Source organism: Callorhinus ursinus, unplaced genomic scaffold (assembly GCF_003265705.2).
Source record: "Callorhinus ursinus isolate GAN/ISIS: 27379988/994484 unplaced genomic scaffold, GSC_fseal_2.0 scaffold35, whole genome shotgun sequence".
Taxonomy (NCBI): domain Eukaryota; kingdom Metazoa; phylum Chordata; class Mammalia; order Carnivora; family Otariidae; genus Callorhinus; species Callorhinus ursinus.
Genome location: NW_027397097.1, coordinates 6,889,936 through 6,913,794, shown reverse-complemented (window position 1 = coordinate 6,913,794; position 23,859 = coordinate 6,889,936). Strand labels below are relative to the sequence as shown.

Genomic DNA, 23,859 nt, shown 5'->3' with positions numbered 1-23,859 from the left:
AAGGGACACCTGGGTGGCTCATTTGGTTGAGCATCCAACTCTTGGTTTCAGCTCAGGTCATGATCTTTGGGTCTTGGGGTTGGGCCCACCTTGGGCTTCCTGCTCAGCGGGAAGTCTGCTTCCCTTCTCCCTCTCTCTCTGCTCCTCTCCCTGTTCGCACTCTCTCTAAAATAAATAAATCTTCAAAAAAAAAGAAAACAACCTGATTTAAAAATGGACCAAAGACCCTAAAACATGTTACCAATGAAGATATACAGATGGAAAATACACACATATATTTGTATATCTGTACAAATTATACTTTTCATGTGGTCCACATCATATATCATCAGTGAAAGGTAAATTAAAATGAGATACTACTGTACGCCTATTAGAATGGCCAAATCCAGAACACTGACAACAGCAAATGCAGACAAGGATGTGGAGCAACAGAAACTCTCAACCATTGCTGGTGGAAATGCAAAATGGTATAGCCATTTTGGAATACAGTTTGATGGTTTCTTATAAAATTAAACACCATATGATTCAGCAACCAAATACTCCTTGGTATTTGCCCAAAGGAGTTAAAGAGTTACGTCCACACAAAAACCTGCACACAAATGTTTATGGCAGCTTTTTTCATACTTGCCAAAACTTGAAAGCAACCAAAATGTCAAAAATGATGAACTTTCATTTCAAAGTATGTAAATTATACCTCAATAAAAATGTTTTAAGAATTGTAATGATTTGACAATCATTTTCAAAAAGCCAAATTCTAAACAGTGTGTCGAGTTTTCATGTATCCAAATTGACAAACTGTCAAAGACATTTCTAAACCATATGCTCCTAGTATAGCACAGTGATTGAGAAGATGATCTTGGAAGTCAGACTGTAATTCAGTTCTGCCTTTCATCTGTACTAACTGTGACCTTAGGTAAATTACTGTACCTCTCTGCAATGTCCTCACTTTCCTCCTCTATAAAATGGGGGGTAATACTAGTACCTTTTTAGTCAGGTTATATTGGGATTATATGAACTAGTTCATGTAAAGTGCTTGGAGTAGTGCCTGGAACATAGTAATTACTAATGTTAACTTCTGTTATTGATACTAATACTGTTGATATTACTCATTAATGTCTGTCTTCCTTCAGGTTCTTGGCCCCCATAAGAAATACTGTCACTCTCCATTATCTTCCCTATTGTGTCACCTCATTAATTTGGAATCAAATGAAAAAAGATGTAAAAGTATTATATACTATAATACTTACAAAGAATTGCCATATTCAGGGGTACCTGGGTGACTCAGTCGGTTAAGCGTCTGCCTTCAGCTCAGGTCATGATCTCAGGGTCCTGGGATCCTGCCCTGAATCTGGCTCCCTGCTCAGCGGGAAGCCTGCTTCTCCTTCTCCCACTCCAGTGCTTATGTTCCCTCTCTTGCTGTGTCTCTCTCTGTCAAATAAATAAAATCTTAAAAAAAAAAAGAATTGTTATATTCACACTGTACCGTGCTCTGGAAATGCAGACACTTGATGCAGTTTCTTAAGGAGTTCCAAATTGCGGGAGAAAGAGGGAAGTAGTAAATGATAATAAAGGGTCCTAAATGTGATCTGTGATGGAAATCATTCGGGTGTGCTGTTTAGGACCCAGTACCTAACCCATACTTGGCAGAGGATGATGCCTGTGCTTGGACTTGTTTTTGTCTGTTTTTTTGTTTTGTTTTGTTATGGTATTGTACTATCAGCTCAATTGCTTCTTTGAGGATTAATCCCTACCACTAAGTCTTAACTCTGAACAACCCTTAGACTAGGAAAGAAAATCATATTCCACAATATAATAATTAGGATGATATGCTCCGTTTCACCGAAGTCTGAATTAAACTTAGGTACAGATAGTGAAACACAAGAGTTTAGAATCTGTTTAGTCAAAGTCAGTCAGTCTCCTTGTTAATCTGACCTTCTAACCTTTCTACTCAACATATTTGTCCCATCTCAGTTAATAGTCACATCCTTTCACCTGCTTGGATCTAAAACTTGGGGGCACATTCTTGACTTTTCTTTTTCTCTCACTTCGCATCCACTCAGCAAATCCAAACAGCTCTATGCAAAGTGTATCCAGTGTGATCATTCCTCATCCCCTTCATAGCTATAATCTTGTCCAAGCCACCGTCATTTTTGTTTTTTTAAGATGTATTTATTTATTTCAGGAGAGAGAGAGTGTGCACATGCACACACCAGTGGGTGAGGGAGTGGGGAGGAGGAGAGGGAGAATCTCAGACTCCCTGCTGAGCGTGGAGCCCAATGCGGGGCTCCATCTCACCACCCTGAGACTATGACCTGAGCTGAAACCAAGAGTTGGGCGCCCAGCTGACTGAGCCATCCAGGCACCCCTCATTTTTGTTTTTAATACAGTTCAGTGGTTTTTAATATGTTCACAAAGTTGTGCAGCTACCACTGCTATCAAATTCCAGGACATTTTCCTCACCCCATAAAGAAATCCTGTACCACATACCACATTAGCAGTTTTAATCACCATTCTCCCTTTACTCAGCCAGTGGCATCTGCCAGTCTGCTTTCTGTTTCTATAATTTGCCTATTCCAGACATTTCATAAACAGAATCATACAATATGTGCCCATTGTGTCTGGCTTCTTTTGGAGAGCACAGTCATTTCAAGGTTCATTTATGTAGTTAAATCAGTACTTTGTTCTTTTTTATGGCTAAATAATATTGACTTGTAGGATATACCACAGTTGTTTATTCATCCTATGCTTATTTTAGAAAGGATAGTTGGGGTAGCCATGAGGAACACATTCCAGTCTAACAGCAGAAGTGCAGACACCTGACATCCTGAGAGAGCATGGTATTTTGGAGGGATATATCTAATACACCTGAGTGAATAAATGTTTTAGAGCAAACAAAGCCAGCATTGGAGGGAGAGAGAGCAGAACACTGAATTGTTAGCGTCCATAGTCTATTTTCAGAGTTCCTATGGATAGTGGTAAGAATTTTGGGTATAATTTGAATATATGTTTATAAAAATCCCCTCTGACTAGTTCAAATTTGGGATTTTTAAAAATAATTCGCATACCAAATCTCATTATTAGATCAAAATAGAATTCCAAAGATGGATAGTTTTCTGTTTTCATATAATATATGACTACATGAAGCTTGCATTTTGACACAGTCGCCAGGTTATTAGCTTTTTAGGGAGTTCTTCAGTAAATTTTTCTGCTAAATTCCGTTGTTTCTTAGTCCAGTAATTGACATGGATTTTGTAGCAGTATTGGTTCTCTTCTAATGCTTTGAAGCTTTTTAAAATAGGTATAGTGAGCAATTTAAATATATTCAGTTCCCAGAATGACTTCAAAAAATAACAAGAAGGTTGAGGCACTTTTTACATATGGAATTCTTAGTGTACTAAGAGAAGTAATAACATTAAGTAGGGAGAGCCTTAGGTTAGAAGCAGGTTGGTGTAATGAAGTTAGGAAATAGGAACTTTGCCAAAAATAAATTTTTTTAAAAGATTTTATTTGTCGCAGGGGGAGCTGCAGGCAGAGGGAGAAGCAGGCTCAATCTGAGCTGAAGGCAGATGCTTAACTGACTGAGCCACCCAGGCATCCCAAAAATAAATTTTTTTAATGTATCTAAGTTTTACTGTTATTTTTTGTGAAGTGGAGGCAGTGCCGAAGAGGATTCTGAAAGGTCTTAATCTGACCTACTATTAGATGAATAAAATTCTAAAACCTCATTTTATTTGTAATATGTGTAACCTATGAATTCATTCTCATACACAATATTAATAATACGTATAAACCTGTGTGCTCATTCCCATACATAATGGCAAAATGATTGTCATTTTAATTACTGAAAAGTATTGTTTTCCTTAGGAGGCCATTTTAATAACATTCGAGTGAATCCTGTCTTTTATAGATAAGGAAGCTGAAGCCTAGTGAAGATAGAGGACTTGTCCAGAGGCACATAGCCATCTAGGTTAGGAACAGGAATTCTATTTATTCATTAAATGTTTCCTTACTTAAGAGCCTACTTCATAAGGCAGTGTCCCTGCAATCACCAGAGTTGAGCTGGGATGGAGGTGGCAGGGGACAGGGTAGAGGACGTTTGTGGCATGACAGATAAGAACAGAAGTCATTTCTTTTTTTTTTTTTTTAAGATTTTATTTATTTATTTGACACAGAGAGACAGCGAGAGAGGGAACACAAGCAGGGGGAGTGGGAGAGGGAGAAGCAGGCCTCCCGCTGAGCAGGGAGCCCGATGCGGGGCTCGATCCCACGACCTGAGCCGAAGGCAGACACTTAACCGACTGAGCCACCCAGGCGCCCCCAAACAGAAGTTCCTGAATAGGAACTACATAGGATTAGAGGTGCATACACAGTGTTTTGACAACACAGATGGGAAGATTATGGTGTTGATTAATTAACTCAGTGGCAGATCTAACACTGACTTTTCTATCTTAATCCAGGGTTTCCTTTTTCTCTTCACTGTTACACATCACTTATCTGAGAAGGTGAAATAGCCAAGTGAGCTTTCTTGTTTGTAGGTGGCATCTAAATCAACCATCTATCAGAGCTCTGGTCTGGGTATTAAAAATAGAGAATTGATAAGTTAAATCTTATTTATTTGGGATTTTCTTGTATTTTTGATTCAAGTTGAATTCCCTTCCTGTAGTTGTAAGCTGTAATTGATAGAACAACATTCAGATTCCTAGATTCTTAGGTTTTTGAACTGTGTTATAAGAGCTGACTTTGTTGTAATTACTCAGAAAGACCTGGATCATAATTTTATAACAGTATCAAATATTATTCTTTCTCTAGGTAGAACAGAGTCCTTATTTACAAATGTATCAAGAAAATGAATCATTTTTGTTTAAAAAAATGCTTCTTCAAGGAAATTTTACATTGCTTTTGTACTCTTTAGAGATTGCATAGGACTTTTAAAAATTATCTAACTCTGATTTTTGTTTAATTTTGTTCCTACTGTTCTTTCCAGCCAAAGAGATTTGCATTGCCATTTTAGTCAATAGAGAGTATAGATTCCTTCCTTTTTGGAAAATAATATATTTTCATATACTTTCATTCCTAATGGTTAGATTCAAGGTTAATTAAGATGAGGTGTACCAGTGTTTTGGATGTTCTTAATTGTGTTTTTCTTTTTTAAATTTTAATTTCTAATAGGTATTAGTCTGAAAGCTCTTTAGAACAGAATTAAGATTTTTATGCTGTTTTGTTTTTTCCCTTATTTAGAAATCGAAACGAGTTGGCTGAGACTCTTGCCCTCCTGAAAGCACAGATTGATCCTGTGCTACTGAAAAACTCTAGCCAACAGGACAACTCTTCCCGGGAAAGTCCCAGCTTAGAGGATGAGGAGACTAAAAAGGAGGAAGAAGCACCTAAACAAGGTTTTTTTTGTGTGTTTTGTTTTGCTTTGTTTTGTAATTTCTTCTTTCTTCTTCCACTCCCACTTCCAACTATACTAATTAGAATTCTTTCAGTTTGAAAAATTGGAAGTCTTCCTGTAGAGGGAGGTTGATTTTTCTTTTCCTTAATGAAAAATAAGAAGCAAAAAGCCATTGAGTACTTTTCCTCTTTTATATTGTACATTTACAAAATTTAAATAAAAAAGTTCAGATCATCACAGCGTATTTTTTACTAATTTTAAGAATGCAGAGATACTTAGTGAATTCCTTTATTATTGTAGTAAAATATGTGTAAGAAACTTTATCATTTTAACCATTTTTAAGTATACAGTTCTGTGGCATTAAGTGCATTTACATTGTTGGGCATCTGTCAACACTATCCATCTCCAGAATCATCTTTGCCATCTGAAACTCTCCCCTTTAAATAGTGACTCCCCATTTACCCCTGCACCATCCCCCCAGCCCCTGGCATCCAATATTCTGCTTTCTATCTCTGTGAGTTTGCCTAACTCTTGGGGTGTTCTGTCCAAGAAATCATAGAATATTTGTTCATTTGTGACTGGCTAATTTCACTGAGCATAATGACAGGCTGAATAATATTCCATTGTATGTGAGTATCACATTTTGTTTATTCATCTGTTTGTGGACAGTTGGCTTTCTTTCACCTTTTGGTTCTTGTGAATACTGCTGCTAGGAACACGGGTGTACAAATAGCTGTTTGAGTCACTGCTTTCACCTCTTTTGGATATATACCTAGAAGTGGAATTGCTGGATCATATGGTAGCTTGAGGATCTGCCATACTGTTTTTCACAGCTGCAGTGCCATTTTACATTCCCCCTAGTCATGTTACTTTGCAGTCCACCAAGTACTGCACGTGCATTTCCATTCAGTCATCATAGCAGCTCTTTGAGGGAACTGCTGTTATTATTGTTTCAGTTTTATAGATGAGGGAATTGGGAAGTTTATAAACTTGCCCTAGGTCCTATAGATAATAAAGTGTCAGAGTCTAGATTTGAACCCTGGTCCTTGTTATCACCTATACTCTTCAACTACAGTGGTCTAGGGTGGTACTTCTCAAATTGTAATATGCATGCTGTTTACCTGGTGATCTTTTTTACAATGCAGACGCTGATTGAATTGGTCTTGTGTGAAGCTGATGATTTGCCATTTTAGTTACCAAGGACCTAGGTGATGCTGATGCTGCCGGTCAGAGAACCACACTTTGGATAGCAAGGTTACGGGGCAGTTTTCTCCTAACCTTGTATTTATTTAAATACAGCAAAGTCTTTCAGACAGCTGTTTCTGATGTCTGAATGCTGATATTTTAACACTCAGCGCAGTTAAGAGAGAGTCTGTGGGGGAGGACATCTCTTTAAAAAGCAGCGCAGGAGGAGGAGCAAGACATTTAACCTTTTTTGGTTTTTTCCTTTCTCTTTTAAACAGTGTCTCTTCTGTCTCTCTTACTCTAATGGCAAAATGTGCTTATTCATTCAGGAAATACTTACTGTACACCTACTATGTGTTAAGCACCATTTTAGACATGAGACTTCAGTAAACAAAGACAAATCCTTGGCTTTTGTGAAGCTTACACTAAAGTGGATAAAATAGCTGACACATATCATTGATCATGTGCCAAGTACTGTGCTCAGCGCTTTACATGTGTTAAGTCATACAGTCTTCACAACCACTCTGTTAAGTATGACATTAGTATTTCAGTTTTTTTGTGGGGTTTTGGGTTTTTTTTTTCCCAGATGTGAGAAGGGAGACAAGGAGAGGTTTCAGTGACTTTCCCAGGGTCACACAGCCTGTTAGTGGCATACCCAGTGTTCACACCTGGGCAGTCTTTGGTCTTTCTCTGGGGTTTGTGTACTTTAGATGCTGCAGAAACACATAATTTGTGGGAGTCGACAGTTTTATTTGGCCCCTAAAGCCCCATCTCTTATTCACTCCTCTTCTGTGTAGTTATTGTGTTCTGTTCCAAGCAAGACCAAAGAAATGGGATTCTGGCTTGTCATTTTTATTACTTGCAGATGTAAATAAACATTGCCCTTGGGTAGGGAGAGGAGGGAGAGCGGGGATATTTGGAAATTAGACATCAGTAAGACAAAAAATAAACAGGAACGGGGGTAAGAATAAAACAGCTACTCTTATTTTTGCAACTAAAATAGATTTTTCTTTAATTGTTAGTTGAATTGCCATGCTTTGTATCCAACCTTAGTAAGTTTTTTTTTAATAAGTGCCAAGAAGAAATGCATTACATATAAAAGTAGGCAAAGAAAAGATCCAAAGATGGCATCATACGTCTTAAAACATTCACTAACTGAGTAATTAAATCGGTTTTTTATTTCAAAGGTTATTGAAATTATCTTTGAAAAAGTCTGAATTTCTTAAACTGGCATTCAGAATCTCACAGTCTGGCGTCAAACGATGTTTCTAGTATTATCTCCCACTAGTTTTTTTTGTTTGGTTTTCTTGTTTTTGTTTTGTTTTGTTTTTTTATTATGCTATGTTAATCACCATCCCACTAGTTTTTTACATGATCACTGGTTCCGGATTATCTAGATGCCTTTATTTTCTCCTTGTGTCTTGGGCATTCCTTCTGTGTCCTTATCATGCTTTTATCTCCCTGAGATACTTTTCCTCTACTCTGGGAATTCTAGTTTTTCAGGGCCATCTGGAATCTCAGAATCTTGATCCTTTTTCTAAGTCCTTCTAGCACTTAAATACTATTTTTTCCCCACTTATATTAGGGTCAGTCATACTACCAAGCTTGAAGCTCTCAAATACTTGCTGAGTTGTTCTTCTCAGATTGTGGGATAGACAATAGATTTCAAAGCGAGTGAGTGTTAGGTATAACTTAAGCCCTTCTCTGTCTAAGACCCAGGATATCTTGTCTGGTGGTATACTATACCTAAAAGTTACTATTCTTCTAGGATACCATAAAGTTTAATATATATTTTCACTCCATGTTAGATACTATATTCTAATTTGAAAGGGACCAGAAAGATAAAAAGAACTCATATGGGGAAAAACAAAGTTGAAGAAATCCTAACCTTTAGTTTTTTCTGCTAATTGGAAAAAGACTTTCCTTTTGATAGCTTTTGCATCATACACTTCTGCCTGTATGTAGAATGGGTAAAGAATATCACTTGAGAATCTTTAATAGAGAATAGAAATTGTAGATTGGCAGCTTGCAAACCCAGTTTGGCCTGAAAACGTGTTTATTTTGGTTTGTACAGTGCTGTTTTGTTTTTTGTTTTGTTTTGTTTTTAATTAAGGTGAAAGTCAGCATTTTAAAGTGTACCATTCAGTGATTTTTTTGTATATTCACAATGTTGTGCAACCATCACCACCATCTAATTATAGAACATTTCCATCACCCCATGAAGAAACCCTGTAACAGTTAAGCAGTCACTTGCCGCTTTTTACCTACCCCTATGACTGAATAATATTTCCTTGTATAGATATACCACATTTTGTTAATTCATTCATGAGGTGATGGACATTTGAGTTGTTTCCACTTTTTGGCTATTATTAATAATGCCATCATGAATATTCATATACAGATTTTTGTGGGAACAAGTTTTCACATGTGTGTGTTTTTTTTTTAATTTGAATTTGCTCTGAACATTTAAAATTGGAAATTAGAAGAGCTGGTAACAATGGAGCATTGTTTTTGCCTCTCAACAGTGAGCTATACCTGAGTAATGTTTGACTTTCCTTAGAATTTGCATTCTCCAGTTTACCTTAGGCCTCTCTGTGTCCGCTAAAATTGGGCTTAATCTCAGTTGCTTAGCCTAGTACTTACATTTTTTTTCTTATGATATAAAGTAAAAAAAAATTATTATATTCATGTGTCTATCAAATATTGAAAAAACAAGAGAAAGGAAAATGGGAGAGGCGACTTGTTGGCAGCAGTGAAGGATATTCCTGCAGTTATAATAGGTAAAGTAAGCTACAGATGATTCTCTTGTGGCCGTTACTAACATGATACCTGATATAAAGCTTAAATTCAACATGGCAAAATAATACAACTTAATGTAGTATCTTAGCCTGCCCTGTCTGCCATAACAAGATGACAGGCTTGGTGACTTAAACAGCAGAAATTTATTTTCCCCCAGTTTTAGAGGCTAGAAGTCCCAGATTGGGGTGCCGGCAGACTCAGGTTCTGGTGAAGGCTTCCTTCCTGGCTTACAAATGGCTGCCTTCTCTCTGCCTCACATGGCCTCTTCTATTTGTGTGTGTGGTGAGAGAGTGATCTGGTATTTTTCCTTTTCTTATAAGGGCACCAGCTCTATTGGATTAGGGCTCTACCTTTTTTATATCATTTAACAATAATTACCTCACTAAGAGCCCTATCTCCAAATACAGTCACATTGGGGATGGGGGCTTTAACATGAATTTTTTTTTTTTAAGATTTTTATTTTTATTTTTATTTATTTGACAGAGAGACACAGCAAGAGAGGGAACACAAGCAGGGGGAGTGGGAGAGGGAGAAGCAGGCTTCCCGCTGAGCAGGGAGCCCGTTGCGGGGCCCGATCCCAGGACCCTGGGGTCATGACCTGAGCCGAAGGCAGACGCTTAACCGACTGAGCCACCCAGGCGCCCCTAACATGAATTTAAGGGGGAAATAATTCAGTCCATACATGCAGTATTATGAAACAGTCCCATAGTAATATGGGTAATGGAAAAGATACCTGATAGAGAAATGAGGAGGGATAAGGGGAGAACTGCAATTTTAAGATTTGTTGCTTAATGCTAAGATGAGCAGTTATATATATATATTTTTTTCTTTTCTTTGAATTCCAATGTACTTAAACATACAGTGTTACATTAGTTTCAGGTATACAATATAGTGATTGAGCGATTCCATATATTACTCAGTGGTTGATGAGCAGTTACAGATTTTTAAGAAAATACTACATGTGCATCAAAAGCTTTTTTTTTTTTAAATGTTGAGTTTGGGTCCAGCAAAAAATGTGTCCCAACTCGACTGAGCATTTATATACGTAAGTGCAATTGCAAATGCTCTTGCTCATAGTGAATAGATGATTAGGAACAAAAGGACAAGAAGTGAAGTCATTTGTTGTGTTTTGTATTGTAGCTGATGAAAGCACAGATAATAAGATTACCCGTAGTGATTTATTTGTAGCATTGTAGCATCGACTAATCTTTCTAAATGACAAGAGCTAATTTGGATAGGGTTCTGTAATAAACCCCAACTTTAGGAGATGGCTTTTTTGTGAATTGAGGGGAAATTTTTAAATACAAATGTAGGGGCACTGGGCTGGCTCAGTTGGTGGAGCATGCGACTTTTGATCTTGGGGTTGTGGGTTTGATCCCCATGTTGGATGTAGCAATTACTTAAAAATAAAATCTTAAAAAAAATAATGTACACAGGTCATACTTAGAAAAAGTTACCTAGATGTGATCCTCCTGTGGCTATTGTGATCATAATATCTGACACAAAGCTTAAATTTGAGATGATGACATTTTGTAAAGACATAGCTTTTTTTTTTTTTTAAGATTTTATTTATTTATTTGAGAGAGAGAGAGAGTGCACAAGCAGGGGAAGTGGCAGGGGGAGGGAGAAGCAGACTCCCCGCTGAGCAAGGAGCCTGATGAGGGGCTCAACCCCAGGACACTGGGATCGTGACTTGAGCCGAACGCAGACACTTGACTGAGCTACCCAGGCGCCCCAGAACATGAGGCTTTTAAGACAAAGCAGTTCCCATACGTATTCAGTGTGAATCTGATACTTGCTTCTGAAGTCAGATGGGAGAAGATAGCTCTTGGATGACCATATGACCTGCTGTATAACTGCGGCAAAGCCTATACCTGTTTACAAGCGCCAACTCCTGTTGGCAGGCTCTTAGTAGACTCATGCCAAGTGTGATCTGTAGTAGTCTTGTGAGTCTGAATGCTTAGCTGAACTGAAGAAAACTCCTGGTGGGCACTGCAGATCATCAAGCCTCATAGTACAGAAAAATATTGTATTGTATAGTTCATTCACTACACAAAAAATTGATTCACCTATGAATCAGGCTCTAAGAACTTATCCAGTTCAAAAGATTAATTACCATGACTGTGACATACTTCACTTTTAACTTTTTTACACGAAGAAACACCCATATAATGACACAGTGAAGTTTTGTTCTTTTGTCTTTAAAAGTGCTATGTCTTGGGACGCCTGTGGCTCATAGATGGCTTAGCCATGATGTGGTGCTAAGAAGCCTTGGTGGGGGTGGATTGTGACTTTTTAATACCATATACATAGAAAAAAAATCTACACCTTATCAACTAATATTTTCTCAAAGACTCAGGTTGGCAATAAAATTGAGACAGTTTGGATATTATAATTATATTAGTTGATTCACTCGTTTTTCATGAACTTGATTCAATAGGAAATGTAGTAAATACAGAATAATCTGGCCCACTTTCCTACACTGTAGTTGGTATTCAGAAATGGAAATGATGGCCTGAATTCTGAAATAGTTTCTCTGACTTCAAATTTTTTTTTTTAAGATTTTATTTATTTATTTGACAGAGAGAGAGACAGCGAGAGAGGGAACACAAGCAGGGGGAGTGGAGGAAGGAGAGGAAGGCTTCGCACCGAGCAGGGAGCCCGACGCAAGGAGCCCGACACGGGGCTCGATCCCAGGACCCCGGGATCATGACCTGAGCTGAAGGCAGACGCTTAACGACTGAGCCACCCAGGCGCCCCTCTGACTTCAAACTTAAGAAGGAAAATTAAGGGGCGCCTGGGTGGCTCAGTCGTTAGGCATCTGCCTTCAGCTCAGGTCATGATCCCGGGGTCCGGGAATCGAGCCCTGCGTTGGGCTCCCTGCTCGGCGGGAAGCCTGCTTCTCCCTCTCCCACTCTCCCTGCTTGTGTTCCCTCTCTCGCTATGTCAAATAAATAAATAAAATCTTAAAAACAAAAAGGAAAATTAATATTGTTCAGTTTGCCTTTCTAAAGTAACGTAAACCAAAGTTTACTAGTATAGTACTGAAAACTAAATAATGATGGCATTCAATTATAAAAATTATGTGAAAATCCTGAGAGTAGATTCCCTGTATACAAAATTCTGTCAGTGTTTGCTAATACTTCGTGCTCACCAGCAGCTGTTTACTGATTATATAGTAGTAAACTCCCTATTAAATGACTCAAGGCTAAATTCTGTATTGCATATAACAGTGCTAAGTACTAGATCCAACACTGTCATAATGACCAGCCCCTGTTCCCGGAAACAGTGATCCAGTTTCTGATTCCAAATCAAAGGAATAATGAATTAAGAAATAAAATAATAAAACTTTCGTAGCTTATTTTTATTTATTTTTAATTTTTTTTATTTTTAAAGATTTTATTTATTTATTTGAGAGGGAGAGAATGAGAGATAGAGAGCACAAGAGGGAAGAGGGTCAGAGGGAGCAGGGAGCCCGATGCTGGACTCGATCCTGGGACTCCAGGATCATGACTCGAGCTGAAGGCAGTCGCTTAACCAACTGAGCCACCCAGGCGCCCCAAAACTTTAGTAGCTTTTTAAAATTTAAAACATAATCACCAGCATTATACGTTTATATTGTGTTCAGTAAAAACAGAATTTAATTATATTTCTAACTTTATGTTTTTCTTATGCCTCATTTATGTTTTCTTGCCTGGCTCCTGTGGCCATTAGAGTTTGTAACACCTTCTATTGAGGCGGGTGGGGAGCGGTACTAATTGTTACAGCTACAAAGAAATGTTTTGATATGATATGGGCATTTAATTTAGAGACTTATGGATGGGTTTTAAAATGTCCTTGTACTTGACACAAAATAATCTACTTTTATATTACCATGTTAAATATTGTTTCACTACAGAAAAGTATAGAGAGAGCAGATAAATACAGGTTTTATTGTCACCTTGTTACAATATCTTAAATAGTTTCCTTTATAAAAACAAAAAATGTACTATTTTTATCATCACCATCATTTCTTCTTTACATTAGGCCTGCCTTAAATTGTTAGGATAAAGGACAAAATACATTGAAGTTTGCATTTCTTTTATTTTTATGCCAGGAACAATAGGACACAGACCATGTTGCTTCTTATGTGCTTACTGGAGAGGGAAGGAGAAAAGCAAAAGAAATCTTATGATTAGATTAACTATTGGCATTCTGATTAAGTTTGTTGGAAATTGAATCAGAAGGAAAAATTAAAGTTACCATTCACAGTTTTTGGAAAACGTCAGTGGTATGGCTTTTGAGTCTCTACAAATTCCTTCATTAAAGGAACATATTAATGGCAAAAATTAAAAACTGTGGACAGTATCTGAAACTAAGGTCTTTTTTTTTTTTAAGATTTTTTATTTATTCATCTGAGAGAGAATGAGAGATAGAGAGCACGAGAGGGAAGAGGGTCAGAGGGAGAAGCAGACTCCCTGCTGAGCAGGGAGCCCGATGTGGGACTCGATCCCGGGACTCCAGGATCATGACCTGAGCCGAAGGCAGTCGCCTAACCAACTGAGCCACCCAGGCGCCCTGAAACTAAGGTCTTAAAGGGGCTCGGGGGTACTGTGGGCCTTAGGAATTCTCAGACTTCTCCAGGCAAAGCTCCCTTCCAGAATAAACTCTACACTGAGCTTTGTCCAAACTGCTAGGAATAGAATCCAAATTAAATCCAATTTAAGCATGCAAAAAAGAAGCTTCAAATAAAACTATGAGAGAGGAATAGAGTTCATTCATCTCATTAAGTAAATCACTTTAAATTTGAATATCTCACAAAAATAACAGATGGGGAGCTCTAGAGCTATGAAATTAGAAAAACTCTATTTGACATAAAAATAAGCAACTAAAAAGGATCAAAGTAAATCCCACAGGATTATAAGAACAAAAGAAAATAAGCAGAAAAACATCACTGCAGAGAATAAAAGCTTATCCTAAAGACATTCCCACAAAATGTGAAAACTGTAACTTCAAAGGTGGTAGAGCTCAGAAGAGTCAAGATTTCTCACAAATCTAGAAGAAACATCAGAGTGAACAAACTCAAGGATTAGTGCCTTTACAAAATAGCAAATGGAAAGCTATATATATTTTTTAATCAAAAAGAAATGTAGAAAGAGATAAAGACTTGACAGAAAGAGATAAGGAGTTGAAAATGGGAAAGAAAATCCAACAAGAGTCCACAAAAAAGAAAACCAAAACCAAAGCAAGGGAATAGACAAAAATACTGAAGTCTGTGCTTAACAAAACCTCCTGAAACAAAGTTGTTAGGCTGCATATTGAAAAGGCACTGCGTACCTTGGAAAATCAACCCAGAACAACCAACATCAAGACATATTCTAGGGGCGCCTGGGTGGCTCAGTTGGTTAAGCAACTGCCTTCGGCTCAGGTCATGATCCCAGGGTCCTGGGATCAAGCCCTGCATCGGGCTCCCTGCTCGGCAGGAAGCCTGCTTCTCCCTCTCCCACTCCCCCTGCTTGTGTTCCCTCTCTCTCTGTCTCTCTCTCTCTCTCTCTCTCTGTCAATTAAATAGATAAAATCTTTAAAAAAAGAAAGACATATTCCAGTAAAATTACTGGGATTTGAAGAAGAAAGGCTTCGTTTAAGACGATGTGACATACAGCAGAATGAAAATCAGACTGCCATCCCTCTATTTGAAAGCAATGCTTTATGATAGAATAAAATGCCATAACACAAGTAAGGCAACAAAAATGTGACCCAGGGATTATGTTTCCAACCAAACTGGCTTTCAAATAAAGACTGCAGATAAACTTAATATCTAAGGCCTGTTTTAGAAATCTTCAAGCGAATGAGCTTCAGATAGCCAGAATGACTAACATAATATCAGTGGTGAGTGCTGTCAAAATACATAAAAATATATTCATTTTCTGGCTTAATAATTCATATATTTGTTTCCTACTTCTGTTTATGGGAGAACTCTAAGAACAGTGATACCCCAGTAGTACTGTGCACTCTTAGTCTCTGGATTATTTCAGAATATCATTCTCCAATAAAAGGAACCAGCACTCCTTAGATTGATTCTGGCGACAGGCAGGGAGAATACAAGATGAGCCTGAGACATCATAGAATGCCGAGACTAAGGACGTGCTCAAAAAAGAATTTGGGCATATCAGTAGTACACAGGTGCCAATAAGAAGTAGCTGTCGGTAGTGAAAGCAGAAACTGTTTTAGTTACAAATTTATATTGATAGATTTAAACCATAGATTTAAATAAATGTCCATGAGTTCTACTTATGTGAGTACATAATTGTGTAAATAAGTAAATGGAGGTGAAGGGACAGCCTTCCCTGCAGACAAATATTGATTAGGAATGAAGGAAATACAAAATCACCATTAAGGAAACAATACAGTAATAATTGTTACAGGCAAGATCTCTGACAGGTGCTAAAATCAGTGGGTTACAGTTTATGGAGAAACAGAATATTAGCATAATTTCAGTGAGCGCCCCAAGATATCTACCTGTTATAAGGAGAAAAATGGTGACTTCACAGTGTAATAACCAGCCAATAGCACCTTAACTAAATGATCAGGCATTGACATCCTTTATTCTCTGATGTAATGCACAGCATCTCTTTTGTGGGATTTTTGTCAAAAATACATGATCTTAATCTAATCTTGAGAAAACATTTAAAAGCCAAAATTAAGAGGTATTCTACAAAATTACTGTGTCAGAGTCAGAAGAAACAAGGAAAGAATGAGGAACAGTCACAGGTTGGAGGAGACAAGAACAAACAAGAACAAAATGAGTCCTGGATTCTTAAATGGAAAGGACATTGGGGGAAAAACTGGCAAAATTTAAATAAAATGTTTAATTAATAGTATTTTACTAATGTTAGTTTCCTGATTTTGTTAATTGTACAATAGGTATCTAAGTTGTTAACTTTAGGAAAAACAGGGTGAAGGTGTACTTGAACTATTTTTGTAACATATCTGTATGTCTAAATTTATTTCAAAATAAGATTTTAAAAAGAATGTTGTTGGGTGAGCATTAAATTTGTAGTTACATGTAACTAAATCTTAGCGGCAGATATGAGAAAGAATGTGTAGTCTTTAATGGATATGTGTTTTGACAGTGGAGCTAGATAGAGCAAGACAGATGGAGAAAAAATGGGAAGAGTACACACAAATACCTCTTAACTTTTTATTAAATCACTGATGATGGTGTCAGTACTGTTATTCTGAGAATGTTTTGTATCTAGCATGAGAAAAAAATAATAACTAATATTTTAATTATATCACCCGTGTTGTCCTTTAAAACCAAGATTCCCAAAGTGGGGGGATTATAAGATATAAGATAGAAGTTATTAAGAAAGCACTGAAATAGCATTATGAATTTATGAATTATTTTTATTAAAAAATATATATGTATATTTTCTAGTTTGGTGCACTGAAAAAACTTAGGAACAGTGTCCAACCCAATACTAGTGATCAGCCTTAACACCTAGATTGTGTTTGTGAAAAAGTTTCCCACCAATTCAGAGGCATAATGGGAATGAGCCAAGAAACATTTTATCATTCCAGGTAGTGTGGATGTTATCAAGTCATGTCAAAAAGACTCAAGAGCCAGGGCACCTAGGTGGCTCGGTCGGTTAAGTATCCAACTCTTGATCTCAGCTCAGGTCTTGATTTCAGGGTCATGAGTTCAATCCCCACATTGGGCTCCACGCAAGGTGTGGAGCCTACTTTAAAAAAAAAAAGACTCAAGAGCCAACTTAAAGAGATCATAATTGAATATGTCTTAAATCCATGATTTCATTATGATACTAAAAGAAAAATTGGTTACCTTTGGAGAATGCCAGTGGTGATCAAATTATGGTTTTGAAAATTGTTAAATAAATGAAAAGAATCAAACACTTATCTTTCCTTTTCTATATGAACTGTTACCACCATATAACAAAATAGTGAATTCGTAAAGTTTATAGAATTTATTCCAACAAGTCACTGATGAAGGAAGGATAGATAGAATGAGAATATCACCATTTTGCAATTCCCGATAAAGGTTTTAGATAGTGAGCATCCGTATCAACATCACAAAAAGAGAGAAATCATCAGACATTAATGCCTTTTGATAAAGAATACACCATCACTGAAGTAGTTTTGCCCCCAAAATTTGAACTTGAGTCTGATGAAGGCTATAGATCACAGTGACAGTTTAAGGGACAGAAAGGTCAGAGGAACATGCAAGTGCTGTCAGCATCATCCAGAGATTATGGGACAAATGATTCAGTGACTTGAACAGATAAACTGCAAGAAAAGTAAAGGATGGAGGGGACAACAGAAAATTAAAGGGACAGAAAAAGGAAAATAATATACAGGTAAAACTAAAATAAGGACGTGCTTAATGTAAAAGTCAAGTTAATGGTTTTTCTTGGTAGGGAGAGGGAATTCTTGGGAAGAGCCATGTGTAAGGCTTGCGGAATAGCTGGCAAGGTCCTATTTCCTATTTGCCTTCTAATAATTTATTAATCTGTTCCTTGTTTTTTGTGGCTTTCTTTATTTTGTTATAGTTAATTATAAAAAAAATCCTCTGTCAGATATCTACTGTGTAATTTTTAAATAAATTATAAAAGAATTGGCATCAGGGGCGCCTGGGTGGATCAGTGGGTAAGCGTCTGCCTTCTGCTCAGGTCATGATCTCAGGGTCCTGGCATCAAGTCCCTTGCTGGGCTCCCTGCTCTGTGGGGAGCCTGCTTCTCCCTCTCCCTGTCACTTCCCCTGCCTGTGCTCTCTCGCTCTCTCTCTGTGTCAAATAAATAAATAAATTCTTTTAAAATTGGCACCAGTTCATATCCCTTTAGCATGTAGTAAATTGGGCATACTGCTGTGTTAGTGTAGGCAGCTCCTATTATTTGTCCATTAGGTACATGGTATTGATAAAATCAAATGATAATTGCAATATTTTGAGCCCCTTTTGGAAACTGTAAAATGTGTCAACAGCTTTAAAATGGTGAAAAGTTTCTTTGCCAAACTAAAGGGTTGGCGAGAGCAAGCCACGCAGATACCTGAGGAAAAGGTTTTTTTAAGCAGACAGAAACAAATGCAAGACCCTGAGGGGGAAGCATTGTCTACTTAATATGTTAGAGCAGAGATTGGCAGAGTAGGGACTGCAGGCTAAATACGGCCTGCTATTCTTTGTTTTTTGTTTAAAGATTTTATTTATTCATTTGAGAGAGTGTGTGCACGCTCACAGGTGGGGGGAGGGGCACAAGGGGAGGGAGAGTGTGAAGCCCACATGGGTTGGGGACCCTGGGATTATGACCTCAGCCACCCAGGTGCCACCTGGCCTGCTTTTCTTTTGTTAATTAGGTGTATTGTTTCTTTTAGTATCTTATTGTCCATAGTTGCTGTCTTACTACAAAGGTAGAGTTGATTAGTTGGTATACAGACTAAAATATTTACTATCTGACCCTTTACAGAATAAATTTGCTGGCTCCTGTTTTATAGCAGGTGAGTAATACAGCTGACTCAGAATGAGTGAGGGGTATTCTAATACAGGGGGAAATGAGGTCAGGGAGGTCAGGCTATGGGAGGTGGGGGAGAGGGGTGCAGAGGTTGTATAGGGCCTTGTAGGTTTATTGAGAATGTTGATTTTTAGTCTGAATAAAATGAGGTGACCTTGAAAAGTTTTTATCATGAATTCTCTTGAAATAATCCCCAAACTATTCTTGTTTCTCTCCTTGGTCTTCTTTCATTTACTTGGCATAGGACGGCCACTGAGGTCCCATTAAAACAAGTGAGATGACAACACTGTTTAAAACCTTTCCTGGGGAGCATGAGGGGCTCAGTCAGTTGAGTGGCTGCCTTTGGCTTGGGTCATGGTCTCAGGGTCCTGGGATTGAGCCCTGCATTGGGCTCTCTGCTCAGCAGGCAGCCTGCTTCTCCCTCTCACTCTCCCTCTGGGCGCTCGCACACTCTCTCTCTCAAATAAATAAATAAATATATTTTTTTTAAAAAGAAATTAAAAAAATAAAACCCTTCCTGAGTAGACTGGAGGAGATGAGATCCAAAAAATAGGTAGAAGGATTGGCCTTAGCTTAAAATAACATCTCTTTTAACAGGAGTAGGTTTACAGGTCAGATGATGAGAATGAGCATTCTGCCTCATGGCTTCTATTTTCTCTATGAAATGGAGGACGGAATCATCTGAAAATGTGGACATAGCAGAGAGATCGCAGGTTTGAGGATAGTGAAGAACATTGAAACAGTTATTGCTAGAGAAAAGTAGGAAGGTTACTGGCAGTGTCAGTGTCTCAGGGATAGCTGGTGACCATGAATTTACTGTAATACCAATCTTGTTCCCAGTAGCTGATATAGATCTCTGCTCCTGGTAGGTGCTTTGTGCCTGTTTACTGCCAGTTAATTTTGAATGTATGTTAAAAAGGTAAATGTAAACTTACCTAAATGCATGAATGCTAAATCTGAAGGGTTGCTTTTGTGGTCCAGATTAGATTTGCATTGCTCTGCTATTTAATGTTCCTTAAGCCCTAATTGGCTGTCTTGCAAAATGGTCAACACATTTTACTCTGGTTGATAAACAGAATGAGAGATGGTTCCAGAGAAATTTAGCAGTACCATTGTAGAAACAGCAGTGTACATATTTAATTTTAATGACAAGTCAGCATGAGTGGGAGTAGTGTGACCAGCTGTCCTCCTTTGTCTAGGATTGTCTGTTTTATCATGGCAAGTCCCATGGCCTAGAAAACCCCTCAGTCCTGGGCAAACCAGGGTTTCTTATAATTGGGTTGCTTATACTTTATCTCACTGTAAAGATAATACATGTTCGCTCTAGAAAACTTGGAGAAGTGTAAAGCAAAAAATAAAAATTATTCATTATCTTGTGACCAAGAGGGAAAACCACTGTTAATATTATTTCTTTCCAGTGCTTATTTTAGGCATAGTTGTTTATTTATTTATTAGAATTGATATTACGTGATAAATGCAATTATATATCCTACTTTTTGTACTCTTCTACTATGAGGATTTTCCCATGTCTTTAAACATTCCTTAAAGAAGGGCGCCTGTGTGGCTCAGTCATTAAGCGTCTGCCTTTGGCTCAGGTCATGATCCCAGGGTCCTGGGATCCGCAGGGAGCCTGCTTCTCCCTCTGCCTCTCACCCTGCTCATGCTCTCTCTCTCTCTCTCTCTCTCTCACATAAATCAGTATGCAAACACAGGAGGGGGAGTGGTTAATTCTTAGTACGGGAAAAAGATAAAACTGTAAAATCCAGTGATGTTTTAACTGGGCTTGACAGATGTAAGATTTTGCCAATGTAATAAAATAATGATTATGATATTATTATGATTAGTAATGATTATCACTGAATGCTTACCATAGGCTTGACAGATGTAAGATTTTGTCAATAATGTAATAATGATAATGATTATCATTTAATGCGTCCTTCTGTAATCATTAGCAATCATAGGGGATAGTTATTGATATTTTTAATTGTTTTACAAATTGGGAAAGAGAGGAATAAGGAGGTAAAGAAGAGTAGAAATGGCTTTCTAAGCAATGATGGCATCTTTGGGAAACCCTGCATTTTCTAATGTGGCTAAAGTTTATGGTAAGAAGGAGCCAAATAATGAATAATAACAATAATAACAGCTCCCAGATATTGGACAAAGTGCTTCACAGGCTTCATTAAAAAGGTAAAAAAAAAAAAAAAAAAGCCCTCACAACAATTCCTTTCCTTCCCTTTCCTTTGTTCGTTCTTTCTTTCTCTCTTTCTTTCTTTCTTTCTTTCTTTCTTTCTTTCTTTCTTTCTTTCTTTCAGGGGAGTGGGTGAGGGGAAAGTACATGTTGAGGGAGGGGCAGAGGGAGAGGGAGAGAATCCTCAAGCAAACTCTGCCAAGCACAGAGCCTGACTCGGGGCTCGAACCCATGATCCTGGGATCATGACCTGAGCCGAAACCAGGAGTCAGACACTTAACTGACAGAGCCACCCAGGCACTCCTCACAGCAATTTCGTGACAATAGGTATTTTTATTTCCCTTTGAGTTTAGAGTCTAAAGAAATGTAGAAAGATAGTTTTCCCAAAGTCTCATAACTAGCCAGTTTGGAAGTGCACTAGAGCACTAAAGTTTGTCTGACTCATATCTTCTTAATTTTTAATGAAATAGTTCAAATAAACAACATAGTATAAAACACTTAGATATTGCTTAAACACTTGCTAAAATTTGCTTTTGATTAAAAATGTTATAGAAGGAGATATTTTTCCCTCATTTTCCATTCCATTCCTTTTCCCTCCTTTTCTAGGCATGGCCACAGTCCTGTGAATCATTCTTATACATACGTTTATGATTTTGCTACGTATGTATGTCGCCATATCAGTATAAAGCATCATTTTATGCATTTTATAACTTCTGCGAATACATGTTTGCTCCTTTTGCATCTTGCTATTTTCATTCATCATTCTGTTTCTGAAATTTAGCCATATTGATCCATGTAATTTGTTTCTTTTCTATTATTTGCTATATAGTGGTTATTCATTTTCCTATTTGATGGATATTTAGATTATTTCTAATTTTGCAGTTTTATAGCAGTGCTGTAATAAATACTCATGTTTATTTCTCTGTATAGTATATGTAAGTATATTTTCTATAAGCAGAATTACTCTATTATAGAGTATATTTCTTCAGGCTTTAGAGTGGATATTTCCAGCTTGCTCTTTGAAGTGTTTGTATTAATTTACCATAGCTATATAAGATTTGAGCAGACTCTGAAACCACTATGCTATTTTATAATTAAGTCTTGGCTTAGAATAGGAAGATTATAAAGAAATTACACCTCATCAGGCATTAGTTACCCCTTTATCACCCAGTGGATGACAAACCCTATATATATTAAGTGGATATGGATAAATTTTGGTCAGTATGGAAAAGGAAAGGTAATAGAAAGCAAAAGTGAAAAGAAAATGTATCAGACATGATTACATTTGGCTACATGTTAGTTCAAACAGCATTGGGTTTTTTTTCTTGGAATAAAAAGTCAGGTAGTCAGTAGTCCAGGTCTGATTAAGCAGCTCCATGAAGCCATCAAATACCCTTCCTAGTCCGCTATCCTTACAGTGTGGCTTTGATTGCTCCCTCTCCAGGTATTGTGTGTAGACTCTGGATAGAAAGGAGAAAAGGCAAAAGGCATAGGTCAGCTGAACCTGGTAAGTCTCACCCAGGAGACTTCCTCATATATCTCCTTGGTCCGAACTGGATTGTATGACTCCTAGCTATAAGGTATCTAAAGAGGCAAGTACTTTACTGAACAAAAACCAGGTTCTTTCAGTAAGAAAGAAGAGGAAACATAAAAGCATACCTTCGAGATCTTGCAGGTTTAGTTTTAGACCACCCCAGTAAAGTGAATATCACAATAAAATGAATCAGAGGAATTTTTTGGTTTCCCAGTGATTGTAAAAGTTATATTTACACTATACTGTAGTCTGTTAAGTGTGCAATATATGTCTACAAAAACAATGTACATATCTTAATTCAAAAATACTTAATTACTAAGAAATGCTCACCATCATCTGAGCTTGCAGTGAGTCATAACCTTTGTGCTGATGGAGGGTCTTGCCCCGATGTTGATGGATGCTGACTTATTGGGGTGGTGGTTGCTGAAGGTTGGGGTGGCTGTGGCAGATTCTTAAAATAAGACAGCAGGGGCGCCTGGGGGGCTCAGTCAGTTAAGTGTCTGCCTTCGGCTCAGGTCATGATCCCGGGGTCTTGGGATCGAGTCCTGATCAGGCTCCCTGCTCAGCGGGGAGTCTGCTTCTCCCTCTCCCTCTTCCTGCCACTCTGCCTATTTGAGCTCTCTCTCTGTCTCTCTGTCAAATAAATAAAATCTTAAAAAAAAAAAAAGACAACAATGAAGTTTGCCACATCAGTTGACTCTTCCTTTCATCAGTGATTTCTCTCTAGCATGCAGTACTGTTTGATAGCATTTTACTCTCAGTAGAACTTCTTTCAGAATTGGAATCAGTCATCTTAAACTCTGCCACTGCTTTATCAATTTAGTTTATGTAACATTCTAAATCCTTTCTGTCATTTCAATCATCTTCACAGCATCTTCACCAGGAGTAGTTTCCATCTCAAGAAACCACTTTCTTTGCTCATCCATAAGAAGCCACTCCTCATCTGTTCAAGTTTTATCATGAGATTACAGCAGTTCAGTCCCATCTTCAGGCTCCACTTGTAATTCTAGTTTTCTTGCTATTTCTAAGACATCTGCAATTATTGCCTCCACTGAAGTCTTGAACCCCATGAGGTCATCCCTGAGGGCTGAAACCAACTTCTTCCACACTCCTGTTCATGTTGATATTTTGGCTTTTTCCTATGAGTCATAGATGTTCTTCATGGCATCTAGAATAGTAAATCCTTTTCAGAAGGTTTTCAGTTTTCTTTGCTTACATCCATCCGAGGAATCAGTATCTATGGCAGCTATAGCCTTATGAA

At 37.7% G+C, this 23,859-nt stretch overlaps 1 protein-coding gene across 2 annotated transcripts in view; it reads left to right on the top strand.

Moving 5' to 3' along the window:
• Positions 1-23,859, top strand: part of RSF1 (remodeling and spacing factor 1) — a 159,412-nt gene that overhangs the window by 93,090 nt on the left and 42,463 nt on the right. For both annotated transcript variants that reach the window (XM_025894141.2, XM_025894140.2), the window contains exon 5: positions 5,239-5,393. In XM_025894141.2, coding sequence (XP_025749926.1) covers positions 5,239-5,393 — 155 coding nt within the window. The remainder of the gene's footprint in view (positions 1-5,238; positions 5,394-23,859) is intronic.